This window comes from Camelus ferus, chromosome 14 (assembly GCF_009834535.1).
Source record: "Camelus ferus isolate YT-003-E chromosome 14, BCGSAC_Cfer_1.0, whole genome shotgun sequence".
NCBI lineage: Eukaryota > Metazoa > Chordata > Mammalia > Artiodactyla > Camelidae > Camelus > Camelus ferus.
The window spans coordinates 11,496,994-11,516,681 of record NC_045709.1 but is presented as its reverse complement, the minus strand read 5'-3'; the positions used below and the strand labels follow the sequence as shown (position 1 = coordinate 11,516,681).

The 19,688-nt window shown below is 40.7% G+C and overlaps 1 protein-coding gene across 3 annotated transcripts in view; it reads left to right on the top strand.

The window, feature by feature from the left end:
• Nucleotides 1-516: 516 nt before the first annotated feature.
• NEK5 (NIMA related kinase 5) overlaps nt 517-19,688 on the top strand; it is a 46,319-nt gene continuing 27,147 nt past the window's right edge. For 2 of the 3 annotated variants that reach the window (XM_032496225.1, XM_032496223.1), the window contains exons 1-11: nt 517-809; nt 2,434-2,615; nt 2,721-2,859; nt 7,339-7,435; nt 11,696-11,793; nt 13,463-13,546; nt 13,638-13,708; nt 14,787-14,873; nt 18,312-18,366; nt 19,180-19,380; nt 19,455-19,536. In XM_032496225.1, the coding sequence (XP_032352116.1) occupies nt 2,743-2,859; nt 7,339-7,435; nt 11,696-11,793; nt 13,463-13,546; nt 13,638-13,708; nt 14,787-14,873; nt 18,312-18,366; nt 19,180-19,380; nt 19,455-19,536 (892 nt within the window). In that variant the 5' untranslated portion in view covers nt 517-809; nt 2,434-2,615; nt 2,721-2,742. The remainder of the gene's footprint in view (nt 810-2,433; nt 2,616-2,720; nt 2,860-7,338; nt 7,436-11,695; nt 11,794-13,462; nt 13,547-13,637; nt 13,709-14,786; nt 14,874-18,311; nt 18,367-19,179; nt 19,381-19,454; nt 19,537-19,688) is intronic. The other variant, XM_032496224.1, reaches the window with a different exon arrangement.

The following is a 19,688-nucleotide window of genomic DNA, read 5'->3' as shown; positions in this document are numbered from 1 at the left end:
CTCACTGTGCACTTGACACACAAGCTTGTGTTAGGTAACATATGAAGATATGAGTTCAAGGAGAGAAAAGAATGATGTAAATTTTCTGATTCTTAAAGAAGGGCTTTTTTTTTTTTTCAAATAGATGATGGTGGGTTTCAAATTGCCATGGTATTTAGATTCAATTGGGTATGTGTTACCTGTGTCAGTATTTATAATTGCTGGAAATTACATCCTTTCAACTACTTAAACATGTAATGGAGTGTTTCAGACAGCAGCTTGGTGTGCAGTAGGAATGAGGAATGGGTGGGGAGCGATGGCGAGACGGTGAGATGTGTTTGCAGGCCACTGGGCAGCAGCCAGTTTTGTAAGAAGACCCCAAGGGATACCGCCAGCTGTGGCCAAAAGAGGAAGATTCCATCCCAGTCTCCATATCTTGACACTATTTGAGAACTTGCAGAAGAAACTCTTCCTTTCTCATCTAGCTTATTTGTAAAACTTGGAGAGGACTACCTTGCTAGGTTGTTGCAAGGACAGAGATAATGTACGCAAAGCATCCGGTACACGGTGAACAAGAACAGTGCTTGTTCAGTGTCAGAAGAGGAGTCCCGGCCTAAGGCAACGGAGGTGACACGGCCAGGTCTCCAGACTTCCCGGTCCCCGACCCCTCTTCAGGGTGGACTGTGTGGACCGGACCTCTCGCCGCTCATCCAGGCGCCCCGCCCCGCGTTCCCTCGCTCGGCTCCGCCCCTCCCGCCCAGAGGCGCGGCGGCCCGGGAACCCGGATCCACGGGAGACACTGCTCTCGCCCCGTGGAGCCCGCGGAGCAGGTATGCTGCTGGCGGCGCCCTTAGTCTGTGCCCCGAGCTGCCCCCAGGGCTCTGGGGGTGGGTGTGGGGGTGACTGGTGGAGCCCCAGTTCCCCGCCGGGGAAAACGCGGGGGCCAGAGGAGCGGTCTCGGTCCCGGGCCGCGTCGGTGTCCATGGCAACGCGCGGCGCGCCCAGCTCTCCGCCCAGCGCGAGCTTGGCTGCCCACTCGCCGGCGGCCTCACGGAGTGTTCCTAAGGGAGAAGGACTTTTCCCGAAAGCTGGGGACTTCCACCCTGTGGTACCACCTGGGCGGGAGCGTCGCGGCCCCTCAGTTCCCGCGCTGGTGCCTTTGAGTTCGGATTCCGCATCCGCCTGCCCCCAAACCGGGTGCTCCTGTGTCCCCAGCCTTCTCTGGCTGCGGTGCTGGTTCCCAGCCCCATCCTACCTGATCGTCCCCACTTCCTGCACTGACACAAATCACTCAAAAACATAACCTGCCTGCTTAATTTTTAAAAATCAGCATGTAACTGTTTACGCAAAGACCAGGTGGCTGGCGGCTGGCCAAGGGTCTCCTGGCCCAGTGGCTTTCAGAGAGGTAGGAGGTGGTCGGAGGAGAGTGCTGGGCCGCCGGGACCTGCAGAAGACAAATCAGAAACAACCCCACTGGGAATTACTGGCCCGTTTGTCGTTTTTGTTTTGCCAACGGGCTATTGAGGGTGTACCCTCGTTACAAAGTAATAGTAAAGGGGAAGGGACCACACCATTTACTACCCCCAAGGAATTCACCTTGAGAAGCCAGGACTCCGGGCTGAGGGTGACAAACCCAAATCAAAGGAGATTAAGCACCAAAGGGAATTTTAGGCCTTTTAACTGGAGATTCTGACTGGGTAGATCTTGGGTGGGGCCCTTGTACCCCCTGGTCCACACGCCATTCTGCCATTCCGAATCTTAACAGACAAATCGAAACGCCATAGTGCCTCTGTTTACTATAATTTAAATCTGAAGAACTACTTTCATATTATTGAAGTAGCAGGGAGTCACCTGATCGTGACGGCCGCCAACTGATAGGTGGCAGCGTGGCCAGTGGGGGAGTGATTTTCCAAAACGATAAACAGTTCCTAGCAAAGTTCTGACCAAAACAAAGTGCAGTCAAATCTTGATTTACATAGTTGCATTCCTCGAAAACTCAGTGTTATTTAAAACTATGCAAATATACTTTGTATTGAGATGTAAAATAGTTTGGTTGTAGTCACAGATAATTAGAAACCAATTTTTTCCGCACAGAAATGTGTGCGGAGACTCTCTCAGGCTGCATGGCCGCGGGACAGTCCTTTTATTATGCGGGACCATCCCTTCCTTCGCAGAATCTTAGTATCCCAGACCCCAACCGCTTCTAAATTGCGGTGGTGCCTGCCTCTCCATTTCTGCGGAGAACAGGGAAAAAAAAAAACAAACAAAAAAAACCTCCGTAAGTTTCCAAAATGTCCTGTAGGGGGCAGTACTTCCCCACTGAGAAAGGCTCGACTGTAAAAACACGTGAGCAAAAAGACGTTCCTGCTTCCTAGAGGTGCCAAGACGAGGGTATTATATTTTTTCATTCTCAGAACAAACTTGCAAAAACAGGTACTGTTATTTCTATTTTAGAAATTAGGAAAGTGAGGTTTTGCGAAGTTAAGTGACTTGCCCAAGATCGCAACTCCATGGTGTATCAAAGCTGAGCTGCAGCCCAAGTCCGACCTCTGATCCCGCTGAGCTCTTGTCTCACTTTTGTTGTTACCTGTGGCCACAAGGAAAATTATTTGACTCAATATTGGCAGGATTCGAAGGCAAGTTTTTGGAAAATGAGTTCTCTTACAATTTGGTAATCAGTTTTCTGACTTTGTTCATGTTTATGAAAAGTGTGCAATAAAATTTCACTGCTGTCATTTCAGAAACCTCCGTGCATTGGAGACCATGGATAAATATGACGTGATTAAGGCTATCGGGGAAGGTGCCTTTGGGAAAGCATACTTAGCCAAAGGAAAATCAGATAGCAAACTCTGTGTTATAAAAGAGATCAGTTTTGCAAAGGTAAAGTTAAGAACTTCAAATTCCTGTTCCTTTACAGCAATATAATTAAGTATGTTAAGATGGCTTTTAAGAATTTAAGTTAAGGAAATACATTTCTTTTTTTTCTTTTACAAACATGAACGAGTTGACTTTTGTTTGTTCAGTCTCCTAAGTCCATTGTCTAAATAGCAACCAATGGTCTTATTTTTAAAAAAGAAAAGAAAGAAAGACGGCATCACCTTGGCTCCAATGGCTCTGACTCCTGTTTTGCCCTGGGGCGGTGCACTTCCTCCGGCCAGCTCTCTCCTTATTCAGGTCACCTCCACAGGAGGCCTTCCCCAAACATCCTAGCTAAGATAGCTCCCCAGTGTCAGTCACTGCTTATCACACCCCCGGGTTTATTTTCTTACTAGTGCTGATAATGATCTGGAATTACTCTGTTCACTTATTTCTTGCCTTGTTTATTGTCTGTCTCCTCCAACATGCAGAACAGTGCCTGACCCATAATAGGTGCTCAAAAATATTTATGGAATATTTATGGAATATGAATGGAGAAAAACTGTGTTATTGTTAGTCTAATGGTTTTGGAGAATAACTAAATATGTTTAATTTAAAAGGAATCATTTTTGTTCAGCTCCTTTTGGTCAGTGTTTATGTCACCCCCTCTAGTGGCTTTGTGTTCATTTTAAATATATTGGGACAACAGTGTCCATGATAGGCTAGAATTAACTTTAAGGCAGTTTTCAGGTTGAGAGCCTTCTAGAGGATTTATGAATGAGAGCAGAAAAACTTCCATGCAAAACAGGTGCAAAGTGGATGACTCGAGCTGCACAATGTGAATGTACTTATGCCACTGAGTTGTACACTTAAAAATGGTTAAATGGTATAAATTTTGTTATATATATTTTACCATAATTTTTTTAAATTGGAAAAAAAAATAAGAGGACTTCCCAAACCTACATTAAAATTCAGGTGTAGATGATTAGCTTCAGGGCACATGCTTTGTTACCAATATAGGGTCCTTTTCATAGGCGCATGGCAGACTTCTGCTGATGTCCTCTTCTTCTGGTGGCCTGACAGAACCTCTTTCTGTGACATTATTCTGCTCACCCCCTTTTGTTTATCCGACTGCTCTTTCCCCGGCCTCTCTGTCTCCTCTCCTCTCCCTCCAGATATGTCCCCACCCATCTGTCCTTTGCTGACTCTCTTTATAGTGCCACCTGGAAGTTAACTCATTTCAGTCTTTACCACTAAGCGGATCACTCTTAAAATGCTCTCCAGGCCTGCTATCTTCCAGAGCCCTGGTCCTACGTTTCACCTGCCAGCTAGACAGCTTCAAGTACTATCTGTGTGGGTAATCTGTTGCTGTGTAACATATTACCCTGAAAATAGTGGTGTTTATACAATAAACATTTATGCTCTCACAGTTTCTGTGCACTAAGAATTCAGAGCGAGGATCACTGAGGACCGTCTTGGAAGCTAGCTACCACAATTGTACCCCAAACAAAGTAGAAATTTCTCATTTTTCTGGGCAGACCCATGTCACCTGCTGTGTGCTGCTCTGTGTTAATGACATCAGTATTCTTATGCTATCCAGGCTCAAAACCTTGGGGTCATCTGTGAATTCTTTCCTCTCTGCATATCCAACTAATTTGCTAAATATTGTTGACTCTTTTCTCTCCCTTGAATTCATTTCATTCCTTATGCCCCCAACCTTCTCTGGGACAGAAGTCATAAGGGAAAAGATGATTGGATGCATTGTCATCTTTGACTACAGAAAAATATAAAACTTCTGTATGACAAAAAAACCATCATAAGTAAATGGCAAGAAAACCGACAGAATGGCAAAAATATTTGCAAGTGTTGACTAAAAGCTGCTGGCCTTTTATAAATCTATAAAAGGAAGCAAATCATAACTGAAGAAGTCATCATACAAAAATTCCAAACTCATTAGTAAACTAAGAAAAGTAAAATAAATCTGTTGATTGATATCACTTTTTGCTTAGACAATTGGAAAGGATAAAAAAGAATATAGAAGTGGGGGAGGCGGGCAGCCTCTTATTCTGATGATAAGAAGGTAAATTGGTATCATCCTGAGGGGAATTTATCAAAATGTATTGAAGCCTTAGAAGGATCCATGCCCTGTTTGTATTATTGACAAGGAATAAGGACCACAATATGTTGCAAAGATAAAAAAAAAAAAACCAGGCCACAAAAAGTTGTGTATGTGTACATACATGTGTACTGTTACACACACAACATTAACAGTGGTTGTTGCTGTTGGTGGGATTTTATCATTTCTTTCTGCACTGTCAGAATTTTTAATAGGCAGCACATACTATGTTCTTTAAAATTATGAATTGTATTATTTATATAAGAAGAGAAAGCTATCTTCAATCTTCATCTCGAAAAAGAGAAGGAAAAAAGTACACATCCTAGGACCCAGTAGTTCTACTTTGGGGATTTTATTTCAAGGAAATACCCAGAAATGTACAGACAGAAAACAACTTATGTCCAAGAGTAGGGGATTTGTTAAGAGATTTTTGAAAAACTAAGCAGCTTTTCGAAATCATGTTGTAGTTGCAGTATTGACATGGGAACGACTTTTGCTAACTGAGGAGACATTATTTGTAGAATGATGCAATCTTTGTAAAAGTTATGCACTGTCTTTGTATATAGGTCTGTATGTTCTCACACATATATTCACATGCATGTAAGAAAGACATGCTAGATTGTTATTATCCAGGTGAAGTGTGGGATTATGAGTAATTGTTACCTTGTACTTTCATATCATTTCACTCTTCAAATTAGTTTTGACACCCTTTCTGATTTGTTCCCAAATTCCATTTTCAACCTCCCCTTCACATACTCTTTTTTTTTTTTCCTCCAGGTACAAATCCTTCACACGCCAGCCTCTGTGCTCGCCCAAGGGGCTCTTTCTTCCAAGCACCAAGATCCCACTTGCTAAGCCCCAGGATAACTTCCAGAACTTTCCCACTCTAAGTAGTCTCTCTTTCTCTGTAAACTCCATAGCTTTTCGTCCATACTGCTGTTATGATGCCAACTGCTTTCTACCTTGATGTGCTTTAGCTGTGTACTTTGTGCCTTCTCCTCCTTAATAAATGGTATGCTCTGTGCATGCAGAATCCATGTCTTATTTGTCTTGCTATTCCATACAGCACCTAATAATGCTTTGTACCGGTAGCCATTCAATAAATCCTTATTGGGTAAATAATTCAATGGATAGATACTTTCAGGCCTTCTGGCTCTCTTGTTAAGCTGGTACATACTTAGGAACTGTAAAACCATTTAAATCCTAAGTAAAGGAAAAAACTATTTGGGAGGTGAATCCTCTGTAAAAATATATATTAATGCATTTTATAGCATCTCTCCCATTCTTTAGTATAGATAGCAAAAACTTGACTATATATTTCTAATACAGCACTGATTTTTTTTTTTGTCCTTTTACTCATGAAACACCCTTGTCTTCATGCCATAAATAAGTAGAATGTTGTATTAGGCCTTGTTATTGTCGCTTCCTTGTATCTCTTTGTGTTATCAAATTTGCCTAGCAACATCTGTGTCACAGTATTAACATTTATTGCTTCTTTCTTCCTTTCTACTCTAGTGTAGCTTTTCATTACTTCTTATCTAGAGAAATTTACATTTCTTCTCATCTCTCCAGCATCTCTCCACGAAACAAACTCTAGACCCCAGAACTTAAATTGCTTATTTTCTCACAGGTGTCCAAAAACTTTGTATTTTCTCTTATTATCCTACCATTATCAAGCATATTCTTTTATTTCTTGCCTTCAAAATTGTGTTGTCTCTTTTCTTGATTATAAACATTAAAATGTTCATTGTAGAAATTTTGGAAAAAAACTGTAGGGAAAAATAACACTATTTAGAGGAAAATAAAAATTACTTATAACTTCTCTCTTCACCACTATTAACCTTATGGTGAATTTTTCTCCTGGCCATTTTTCATGCATAAATGTACTTTATAAGCTCTTACGATATATTAGAAGATATTAAGTATAAAAGTGTAGCAATCTTAACACAGAACTTCACTGGTCTGATTTATGTGATAAATGACTTTTTTTTTTTTAGATTTCATTTGTTTCCTCTTAGCAGTGATTGGTACTGGAACATTGCATTTTTTGTAAATTCCTTTGCTGCTGAAAAATAAATATTAAAATAACTTTCCTCCAAATGACTAAATAATTGACACAGTACCACCAATCTAGCTGAAATTTTAATACAGCAAAACTTCACCAGAAACACTTGTTTTTCTTGTTTGTGATTGTCACTGACAACCGTTGACCAGGTATGACACTGTGCTAATTCTAGAAATACCATTTCCTGCTGTTGAATGATCAATTTCGGAAGTACATTAAAAGCCAGTGAAATCCTGGAGAATTTTAGATGACAATGAGCAGAAAGCACATTCTTGAAAGCAACTTATCTGTACAGACTACTCTGTCTCTTTCTATATTTTAGATGCCCATCCAAGAAAAAGAAGCTTCCAAGAAAGAAGTCATTCTTCTGGCAAAGATGAAACATCCCAACATTGTAACCTTCTTCAGTTCCTTTCAAGGTTTGACTTTCTAATATTCTTAAAGTATTTTAATAAAATGTAGGCATGTAGACTTTTATAAAAGGTGTGTTCCTGAGAACTGCATCTAAATTAATTTTTGTAAATGGACTCATTTTCCTGTTTACTTAGTTGTAATTTGAGACATCATCTTTATTTCTTCTCCCGTGAATTTTTGTAGATAGCTTTCCTAAATTTTCTTAAGTTTTCCCACCTCGCTTTAATTCTCACTCCCTCAAATAGTTAATGATGGATGGATTACAGCCCCTACATTTCAGTGGCCTGCAACAATACCATCTATTTCTCACTCATATTACGTTGGCTGTGGGTGGGCAGGGTCTTTAAGTCTAGGGTCCAGGCTGAAGGAGCAGCTCAGATATGGAACACGCTGTTCTCCTGAGCGAGAGAAAAGAGCAGGACACAGAGCCCATCACACCCCCACTCTCAGGGCCCGGCTAGGATGGGGCATGTTTCTTATGTGCTCACATTCCTGGTGCAAAGCAGCCAGGCAGTCAGCCCTGAGAATGAGGTGATGGTGGGGGAGGGTACGCTCTGCCTCTGGGTGTCCTTGCAAGTCCCAGAGCAGCGGGTGGGGCTGTACAGTCCTCTCACAGAGATGCTGCAGATGGCCAGCAAACGGCCAGGAAAGAGGGGAAGAACTTAAAGGAAGCTGTTCCCTTCCTCTGTACATCTCTTCTGCCTCCACTCATCACTCAACTCCAAAGATAAGGAAAAAAAACCATGAAAGGAGCAGTGGTCAGAGACCATCCACTCACTTAACAAATATCTATATCGAGTGCTTACTATATGCATTGTTCTAGGTGCCAGGAATAGAGCAGGGGACAAATCAGGCAGAAGCTCCTGTCCTTGTGGTGCTTACCTTGTAGTGGGAAGGGACAGACAGTGACACGTAAGCACGTCAGGTGTTGATCAGGCTGTGTCAGGGCTGCAGATGCCCTCCCTTCTCCGTGGAGCAGCCCCACCGCAGCACCCAGCAGCCAGGGCGCTTGAATTCACAGGTCGAAAGTAGTTAATGGAGCAGGAATTTTCAAGCACCATCAGGGGTGTTAAAAATCAGTAAATTTTAAGGGCTATTTTTTGAGCTTTTACACCATGCAGGGCACGGTGTTTCTTACAGATTAAACCTGGGTACTTTGAAAGAGCTCTCAGAACACTTTCGAGGTCTTCCTGAGAGTACATGCGAGCAGGGAACGGAGCTGTATTGAGCAACATTTGAGGGCAGTCACTGAGTAACGTGCCTTCCACTGCTGTTCATTGATTCCTTTTTTTTCCAGGGGTGGGGCAGGTAATTAAGTTTATTTGTTTACTTTTGATGGAAGTACTGGGGACTGAACTCAGGACCTTGTGCATGCTAGGCACGCATTTTACCACCAAGCTATACCCACTCTCTCATTGGGTCCTAACAACAATGCCATAAACATCCTTTTCCTCCTTCTGTGGGTTATTATTATAACTCCCTCCACCTGGTATGTCCTGCTCATTGTCTGGCCTTCTCTGAGATCACAATTCAAATTCCAGCCCCCCTTTACTGATCTTATACAGCACTTCTGTACTGTATGTGTCTATTTACATACAAAATTAAGAATTGGTCTAATATTTGTCTCCCTTTAAGACGGTAAAGTTAACGAATTTTTTTGCTCACCACTTGCTCCTTGGCGTCTAGCATACAGGTGTTTGCTGAGTGAGTGCCTGGACCGGGCTGTTTAGCAGAGTGGAGTTTGTCTGTACAACATGCAAAATGGATATTTGAGAATGATTTACGCTGGATACTGTTATAAAATTAGAGGTCATTTTTTTTTTTACAGTATAAATAATCTCCCCTGAGTTTTTTTTATATTTAAGCTTAAACTTATGGCAGCCTTTTTTGTTTTTTTAAGTAGAGCACCTCTGTGTTTAGGAAAACTAGAGCTCTTGTGATGCCTTCGAGTTCGCCTGGCAGATTGTTGGGACTGGAAACAGCAAGCTTATCTGAAAGTCTCAGCCATCCTTGGAATTCCTGACTGTCAGGGAGTGTGGGTAGAGCCCTTGTTTACCCTCAAACAGTTTATCTCTGAACAAAAGAACTACAGCTCTAGTTCATTAAATGTCTGTTTTGCCTCCGTGGAATTTGGGGGGACACAGAATTAGCGCTAACATGAAGCTCTGAGAGCTGCTTTGGCCAAGAATCATAAAGTCCTTTGTCTCTGGCCCGGGGGTCTCCTGTCCTCTGCCAGCATCCGTGTGATAGTCACAGGCTGGTGAGAGGGGTGGCATCTCACACCTGTGGCAGAACCTGCTAGAAGCCACTGTGGGGGGAGTGCAGTGAGAAGGGTGGACAGCAGAAAGTATTTTTACTCTTTATGCTGATTCTGTGTCCCTCCTAGATTCTTGGCGCTAAAATGCTTTTGTTTTTATGTAATGATGGTGATAGTGGTGATCTCTCATTTCATCCAATCTAGAGGCCATTGGTTGTAAGAAACATTATGTGCTAATTAAAAGGAAAAATACTGCCCATTAGACTATATGGCACAATGCTTTCTTATCACGGTTTTTATCTCATGTGCATTAAGAGCTCTTTTAGACTTGTTTAAACACGGAGTTTTACTTTTATTACTCTTGTGCATGCATAGAAAGGAAATATGAGCAAATTAAATTGGTTAAGATATTCTAACAATTAATGAGGCAGTGATGATGTCAAGACTACTGGACCCACAGCCACTGATTAGAAAATGCCAATGTCTGTTAAGACACTATCTTGATGTTTAAAAAGTCCATTTTAGAATGAATGAATTATAGTAATTGTTCTTTCAATGTTGGAATTTGGCCAAAAAAAAAAAAAAGTGCCCTCCAACAGTTCTGAAATGTCAGTGACCCATGAGCTTTGTAGTTCTAGAAACTCCTGCCCTATAGGAAGCCATGCACTTTCTTTTGGAATGTCCTTTTCCTCCTTTCTTAGTTTTACAATAATTATGCTGTTCAAGACTAAAGACCCCATCCCCAGACCTACAGTGATCTCTCTCACCTCTGCTCTGAGCACTTCCGGAGTCTTCCCGGCCGTATCACTTGTGTGGCATTTGTAATATGCTGTGTTGTGATGTTAGTGTGTATTCTTTATTTCCCTCAATGAGACTGGAAGCTCCATGAGGGTAAGAATTGCTTCTTATACCTTCCCCTCCCCAACCCCAGTACTTAATTTTTTTTAAACACTTGGAAAATTTGAGAGCATAACTGACTTTTCCAGACATTTCTAACCCTATTCAATATAAAAATTAACAATGACTAGTGAGGGAAAAAATGTGTATTTAGAGCCAAATGATGCTCATTGACCTGAATAGTTCCTTCAGGATGGTCTGGCCATGATTAATCCTGAATCAGTCAATTAATTTCTTCCACTGAAAGCCAGTGTGAGGCTGAGTGAGTTGAGGTTGGTGGAAAGGAAGCTACTTACTTCTAGTGAGTCCTGCACAGCATTCAGTGTAGTTTTTGTAGAAACAATCACATCTTTTCCCATTCATCTTTCATCAGTTTATATAATAATTACAGTGACACGTATGATTGGCATAAACTGGTTTGGGAATGAGCACAGTGATCTTGGTGGGAATCAGTGGGAGCAGAGGCGCCTGGGCACACAAGAGTCCAGGAGCCACCAGTGGGAACGTTGAGCAGGCAGCAGCCAGAGTGCCCATCAGTCTGGTAAGTAGGTCAGGCGGAGGTCAGTTAGAAGGGTGCCTACTCTACTCAACAACATGGTTGAATAAGTGCCAGATAAATAAAAGTTTACACCCAAGTTCAAGGGTCTATTCATCTTTCCTGAGGTGCTGAAAAAAGACTCACAGCTGCTGTTTTACAGCAGATTTCTAATCTCTTGCAAGAATGTCTTAATAATAATTGCTCACATTGACTGAACTCTCATTACGTGCAGGTTATTGTTCTAAGTATGTGACATGGATTAACTCATTTAAAGGATTAAATGAGGAAAGATACAACAAACCCAAGAGAAGTTTCTATATTATTATCTCCATCTTACAGATGAGATCATGGGGCCCAGGGAAATTAAAATAACTTGCCCTGAGTCACAGAGCTAAGAAATTTAAGTGGTGACGTGGGATGAGAGTGCAGTCCACCTTGATTCTGCAGCCAGAGCCTTTAACTACTCCAGACCGCATTGTTCCATTATATTCTCCGCCTTCTAGAACTTGAAAGGAAAATAATTAGTAAATATTTGAAACCCTTCCAGCATGCAAATGATGCCTTTTCTTCCAGAAGACAATAGGCTCTTTATTGTGATGGAGTATTGTGATGGAGGGGATCTCATGAAAAGGATCAAGAGACAACGGGGAGTGTTGTTTCGTGAAGATCAGGTAAAAACTTTTAATTTGCCTTTCAGTGTATATGGGGGGATTAAATTTATAATGTGATAAGTAATAAACTATGTTTATATGAAACATGATTTCTGAATGAGAATTTCAAACCATAAAATAGTGGATCAATATCCTTGATAGATTTTAAGTCCAGAACATATTTGCAGTTGAACTTAAATCTCTTTTTGAGAGTGAACTTTGACAAAAGATAGCATCTTATTTTTGGACAATCTCATCTAGGATGCCGCTGAGATAAAGCGTCATCTAAACAGAAGTGAACGTGGACGTTCCTTCGCCATTTTAAATGGGACATATTTGTAGCTTCACTCATCATCCTTTTACCATTTGGTTTGGTGCTTTTGTTCTGAAACAGCTCTCCCAATCTGTCAGGGAGGATAGATGCTCTTCTTAGCAATGGCTTTTTGGTTTCATTGGTTATTAAGAGAGAGGAGAGAAAAGGTGAAGAACAGTGGCCTCAGTTCCCATTTTCTCTTTGCACAAACAATTTTCTTCCATACTCTGAGCTTCCTTGATACTATCTTGGGAGTTGTACTCATGGAGACAGGTGTGTGTGTGCGGAGAAGAATCTGACGCAGGGCCTGTGTGGTAGGTGGGAAAGACCACCAACTCAAGCTGCGCCCAGGATGGCCCACGATCTTTCTCTAGGCCATCTGTTTCTTTGTTCTCTTTTAGCATTTAAGAGCATCAGGCCCAAATAATTCCCTCCTAGAGTTAAAATTGAATATTGCAAATGCATGAATGAGTAAAGAATGAATATTTCTAACCTCTGTAAGTTTAATCAAGCATTCTTCCTATGCTCATTTACATTATCCATTAAATTCCATATTTGTAGAAACCCTCCTTTCTTTCTATCTATGTATTATTTTGCCACATTTAATAAAAATACTTTTCTCTACACAGTTTTGAATTACATTTTCCTTTGTTGGGAAAGAAGTAAAATTACAACTGAATCTTGGTATCTGGAATATAGCTTTCTTTTCTTGTTGTTTTCCTCTTTCTGTGTCATTCAGCAGACAAAGAACGATGATAGTTTAGATTAGTTTAAATAAATCTCTATAGGTGTAGAGCACATTTTAATAAAGAGGCTCATGGCCAGCCAAGATAAAATAAAGCCATAGCTGAGAAATAAAATTAAGCTTTAAAAAGTTTAAAAGTAAAATATTTCTTAGTTTTATATTATCTACATGTATATTGATATTGCATTAAAAATTTTAATAACCTCACGGATTCTCCACGTCTTCCTCTTTCTTTCTTTGCCCTCCGCCCCCTCCTTCCACTGAAGAGGAGGAAGCAGCGGCACCGGAGTTATCAGGGAACAGAGCTGCTGGTCTGCTCTCCTGACTCTGTCAGCAACCCAGTGTTAAGAAAAAAATGAAAATCTGGAACTCCTTCCCTCTCTTTCTTGCTTCTGTTTACCTTTTTCTGTATTGGCATTCCCTCTGATACCAACTCATTTGGACTGCTTTTTACACCTCCATTTTTCTAGCTGTAAAAAGAAAATAGTATGGTAAGATGGTACCTCTGTTAGCTTCATTCATATAAGTACACACGCATAAATAGACTATTTCTCTCTTCTTGCATGTTATCAGTATGACGTTTGAGTGATCACCAGCCTACTCACTAGTTTTGTTTTATGTTCCCTCTGCAGATTCTGAGTTGGTTTGTACAGATTTCTCTAGGATTAAAACATATTCATGACAGAAAGATCTTACACAGGGACATAAAAGCCCAGGTAACAGTTCAGCTCAGAGAAGAGCAAGACAGAACCGATCTTTGGTTTTCTTGAAATACCTCCAACAACGTAGCATTTTCTCCATTTATAGAACATTTTTCTTAGCAAGAATGGAATGGTTGCAAAGCTTGGGGACTTTGGTATAGCAAGAGTTCTAAACAAGTAAGTACTTTTTAAAATCATTTTTCTTTCTGTTCGTAATAGCCAATACATGTATTTTTAGATTTCATGAATTAAGATGACATTAAAAAGCTTAGTTTCCAAATAATTTTAGATAACTCTTTATATAAGTTAATTAAATCATTCAATTGATACTTTGAGATTAAAATTCTCAAGATAAACCTCGGCATAGTAGAAGGATGGTGGCAATGTTGTATAGTGTAATGTAAGCTAATCAAATGAGATGTGACTTAAATAGACATAAAACTAGTGAGCATTTTGTGAAACAGGTAAATTCATACATGCTGGGGGAAGTATACTGATGCAACTGTTTTGGAAGGCAAATTGGTGAAATCAACATCAAGAGATTTTTAAATGTTCTCTTTTTGGGAATTTATTCCAAGGGAATAACTTGAAATTTGGAGTAATTTAAATGCCTAATAATTGGGAAATGGTTAAATTTTATAAAACTTGGTACAGCCATGTACCTGAATATTATACAGCCACTAACATTTATGACTTTGAAGACTTCTTGATAACGTGAGAACAAACTTTGTTATATTCAGTTAAAAAAAAGGAATTCTGAATTCCAAATACACTATGATCACAGCTATGTGAAAAATATCTATGGAAAAAGACCAGAAGGAAATATATCAGAATGTTAATACTAGTTGTTTTGGAGTGATAAGATTTTGGGTAATTTTTTTCTTCTTTATTCACATTTGGTTTTTTCCAAATTTTAAATCATGAGATTACAGTACTTTGATAATTGAAAAGAGGGAATTTTTTTTTACATGTGAGAATTATGCAATATAACAATTGTATCTCTTCATGGAATCTTTAAGCCATAATTTTTTTTAACATGTAAACGTTGGAGAAGTGAATTATAAGCTTAAAAATCAACTAATTTCACTACTCTGTTATTAATATGCAATATGTTTTGCTTTATTTTAGTATGTGTATGCATCAAATTTTGTGTTATCCATTTTTACACTTTTTTCTTGTATGTATATCTATGTCTTAAGCCTTTTCTTACTTCAATAATAAACTGTTATTTTATTATTTAATATAATTTTGCTAGTACCATGGAACTTGCTAGAACTTGTGTTGGAACACCTTACTACCTGTCTCCAGAGATCTGTCAGAATAAACCCTACAACAATAAAACGTGAGTTGCTGACTATTGGTTTGAAAGTCTTAGGAAAATCTGATGGTTTCCTTCTCATGGTACTTTTATAATTTCATTTTCTTCACATATGAAATGAGGATCCCAGTGACTGGCTCTGACTACCTCAGCATTCCCTGAAGCTTTCTGAACTTATTTAGGAAAAGACATTTCTCTTGATTTAAAGATACAAGTGATAGAAAGAATAACATTGAAAATTGCAGTCACTGTGATGTCCATCTTTATGTTTGATTCTTATACTCTCTAGCACTGTTTAGTCTATTACAGGAAAGTCTTGTAGATGATGGGTCAGGTAGAAGGTGGTGAGGTCTGGTGATGGAGCACTGGATTGGGCGCCAGGGATCCTAGTCTTGGCTCAGTCACCAGCTTGACCAAGTCAGTCGATCTTTGTGGGCCTCAGTTCCCCTATCTGTGTTGCAGGAAAATGGAACAAGAGAGGATACGTGAGTCCCTGGGACGCACCCCGCCAAGTGAGGGTCCTTTGCTTTGCGCAGGAAAGAATTCAAGAGCAAACCATAGTGAAGAGAATGTAGATTTTTTTCAGGCAGAGATATACTCCATAGACAGAATGTGGTCAGTCTCAGGAGGGTGAGTGGCCCCAGGACAGGGGGTCATCTGGGAAAGTAAGAGTGACAGGAGATACACATTCCACAGGCAGAATACGGGCCATCTCAAAAGGCGAGAGGCCCCACGGTGTGTGTGGGGGGTTCTTTTTTATGGGCTCAATAATTTCATATGCTAACAAACTAGATTATTCCAACTATTTGGGGGAAAGAGGTGGGGATTTCCAGGAATTGGGCCATCACCACTTTTTTGCCTTTTATGGCCAGCCTCGGAACTATATGGTGCCTGTGGGTGTGTCATTTAGCATGCTAACACACTCAGTGAGCTATAAGGAGGCTCAAGATCCATTGGAAGTCAAATCCTCCACTGGTTCTAACCAGTTTATGACCCATCCTGGATTGCTGGGTCATTGTTTTCATGGTTGTGCCCTGCTCCCTCTCTCCTGTCTCACCTGTAACAAAGAGGGTGTTGGCTGGATAATGTCAAGACATCTCCCAGCTTTAAAAATCTTTTTTTTTGTGTGTAGTACCAGAGCCTGCTGTTGAGGACTAATGTTAATATACGCAGTGATAAAAAGTGAGGAAGAGGTCGTTCTTACTTCTAGGGAAGGAAAAGGAAAACATTTCACTTTTCAAAGTTGGCTGCTGGTTGAACCTGTTGGCCTTGCAGGAAAACAGTTCATCTGGGCATTAACTGTCTGTTTGTTTAGGAAAATACCTAAGGGATATTTGACTGTTTGACTTTGAAAGAGGTAAATGGAAGGCAAAGCCCTAAAAAAAAAAAAGACAGAGTAGTAAATATTTCTCCACATAATAAAAGAACAGGCATTTTGGGAGCTATCCTCTGACGTCTAGAAGGGGTTTGGCCTGAAGCTGAGCAGGAACACAGGCAGTGTAGCCTGAGTGGAGGGGCAGGTGCCCAGAGCAGAGCTTTGGGCTGCAGAGATCCCGAGGTTGAGGTCGGCAGCATTGTTTTGTCTCTTTGTACTGCTTTTTAAGAATTTGAGCCAACATTCAAATATGCTGATTTGGTGTTTCTGATCACTGGAAGCGCCTCGCAGTAATTGTTACCAAACCAGGTTCCTCTGACCTGCGCACAGCAAGCCCAGCGCTGAGACACCGAGGTTTGCAACAGAGGAGTTTACTCATAAAGCAGCCAAACGAGGAGACTGGAGAACAAGTCTCACATCAGCCTCCCTGAAGGCAAGGGGCTTGAGATATTTATGGGATGAAGAAGCAGAGTGGTCTCAGGCATGGGAAGGGGACTGGAGGTAGGGAAGAGGTGAGAAAATCTGAGTCATGCTTCTGTATGGAATGCATGGTCAAAAATGGAGGTGTTTAGCGTGACCCGAGGGTTGAGCTTTTGGCCCTCTGAGGTCAAAAGGTCCTTCATTGAACAGTTCCACAGGCCCAGTTTTAGGGTCAGTGTCCCAGCAAGTCTTAGCTGGCTTGAACTGGGCGAGAGCTGACTCCAAGTTCCTGAAAAGCAACTTAAACCCTCCTTACATAGCAGCTCACCCATCAGAGGTGTTATCTGTGGGGTGGTTAAGGAGTCTTGTGATATATTACCTAGGCTTGGACGGTATGCGACTAAGGACAGAGGAGAAAGAAAAGAAGAGAAAAATAACTAAAACGAGCTTAATCCGTGAAGGCAGTTTGCAAACGGAGGGGCTTTAACAAGCTGCCCCCTTATCTACTGTTCTATAAAACAGACTTAAGAATTGCTGCTGGTCACCAGCTTCTGTGAACCCACGTGGGGCACGGCTTCATAATCAGCTGGGTAGCGATGCCCCCTTCAGGCGGGGTTCACCACAGTCCTCACCACACCCAGGGTGGTGTAAGACATGCAGATTCTTCCTCCCCCCCAACCCCCCGCGGCTTCATTCCCTGCCGGACCCCTGTAGCATCTGAGTTCACCACACTGGCTCCAGGGGGCGCTCTGGGACAGGGGAGGAGTTTGGACCCAGAGAAGACCGGTAAAGACAAAACCCAGTGTAAATTCCGTGTGGTGGTGAGACGTGTCCATTAGTTTCTAGACCCTCTAGAAAAACTCTAGAAACCAGGTGGAAGTAGTTTGCTACCTAGTCTGTAATCACCCTTTATTGTACTTAGACATTTAGTATGTCTGCTCCTCCCGCACACAGACTCAAAGGAAGCGTTTGTGCTACAGACACAGCTAAGTAGGGAAGCTGTTTGCTCCACCTTACTGAATCGCTCTTGTTTGGCTCTTTGACCACCTTCTTACCTCCTTAACTTCTCATTAGGTTTTCTTTGGGCTTTTGGATTTAATTGTGCTTTTTGTTCTCTAAGGTAATTTCTTATTAAACCAATCACACATAAATACTAAGTACCAAGTACCAAAGAGCAAGTCACTAGTCATATATCATAAGCACATTTATTTCAAGTTCGTTGAGTACCAGATACGTGTTCATCATTTAAGCTAACTTTTGGTTCTGTCAATAGCCTTGAATAGAATATACTTTTCTAAATCAACAAAATTTTACCGTTTGAATGAAAACAAATCCATGTTTGCGTTCTGCCACCCTCCTCCAAATTGCTCAGAATTCCATCCATGCACACATTTTGTCTGAGCACATGACACTGAAGTATTAAACCATCAGATGGTAGCAAGGCTCGTGTCCCTGACTCTGCTAGGAATCTGACAGACTACAAATTGTTTTCATTTCACCTTTAATCTTAGTAAGAATAAGAACTGATAACATATCTGAAAGCATTTGTAAAAACTAGTCACCTATATGAAATTGTAAAGATACACGAGTATAAGTCACCATAAGGATAGAGTTTTCAGTTGAGAATTATCACTATTTCTTGGCGTGTAAATTCTTGTCTTCCCCAGGGATATCTGGTCTCTTGGCTGTGTCTTATATGAGCTCTGCACACTCAGACATCCTGTAAGTATATTAATCACCAGATTAATCTTGAATTACTGAAACTGTATAAATGAAATTAACCTCTGAGAGGACAAGGTTAATACTAGTTTTATTAGATTGTTAAAAATTATGTGGACAAGCTATTAAGAAGACTGATAGGTCTATATATACTGACATGAAAAGATGTCCAAGCTGTGTTATAAAGTACAAAATCCAAGTTGGAGAATAGTACATGTAGCATATTTCCATTAAAAATAAATTGTATGTGAATATATAGAATCAGCAAAGGGAAAGGATGCATGGGAAATCCAGGCACAAGCTCCCAGGAACCTCTGCCAGAAGAGTCACATCGGATGCACTGATTCTCTAGCAATAAGTTGTGACAATACGTGTGAAATATTATTTAGCAGAGAAGTTCATTAGAGACCCAGTGCCCTGGGTTCTTATTGGTGACTGGTCATTATGATCTGTACTCTGTAAAATAAACATTGTTTTTAAACAATCTAGAAGGAAATGTACTTCTGAGTGGTACAATTTTACATTTCCCTGACTATTTATAATTACTACTTATAATTTCCTATACCTTCCAGTTTTCTATAATGAGTAAATATTTTGATAAGAAAAATTAAAGGTAAAGAAACCTTGTTTTAAATAACATGACATCTCATTGAATAACTGCTTACAATATCTACTCGTGAAAGATTTGTTGATGAAAATTCAGGGCGGACTGTAGCACTGCTAACTAAAGCTTTAAAACATGGCTTTGTTTCTTGACGTTAAATACTAGTATTGAACTTTTCTCTGATTTAGTATCATCATTCCTTGTCCTTTCAGTTTGAGGGTAACAACTTACACCAGCTGGTTCTGAAAATTTGTCAAGCACATGTTGCCCCAATATCTCCAAGGTTTTCCCGGGACCTACAGTCCTTGATATCCCAGCTCTTTGAAGTATCTCCTCCAGATCGACCCTCCATTAATTCCATCTTGAAAAGGCCATTTTTAGAGAAATTAATTGGCAAATACTTGACTCCTGAGGTGAGTTTTGAGGCAACTCTGGATTTTGGCAGAGATTTAGGCTAGCAGGCCCTGACACAGATGTTTGGTTTCAGGTCATTCAGGAAGAATTCACTCACAGCCTCATACATAAAGCAAGAGCGTCTGCTTCTCAACCTGCTGGAAAGGTGGTCCAAGGTAAGAATGATTTAACCATGCAGTCAGAAAACCATGTGTTATGTGTCTCAACACAGTGACTTATAATATATGATTGACAACATTAGGAGGGAAATTCCTCCAAACATATTGAATGTGAACTTTTAAAAGATATGAACAGTATAGGCAGGAGA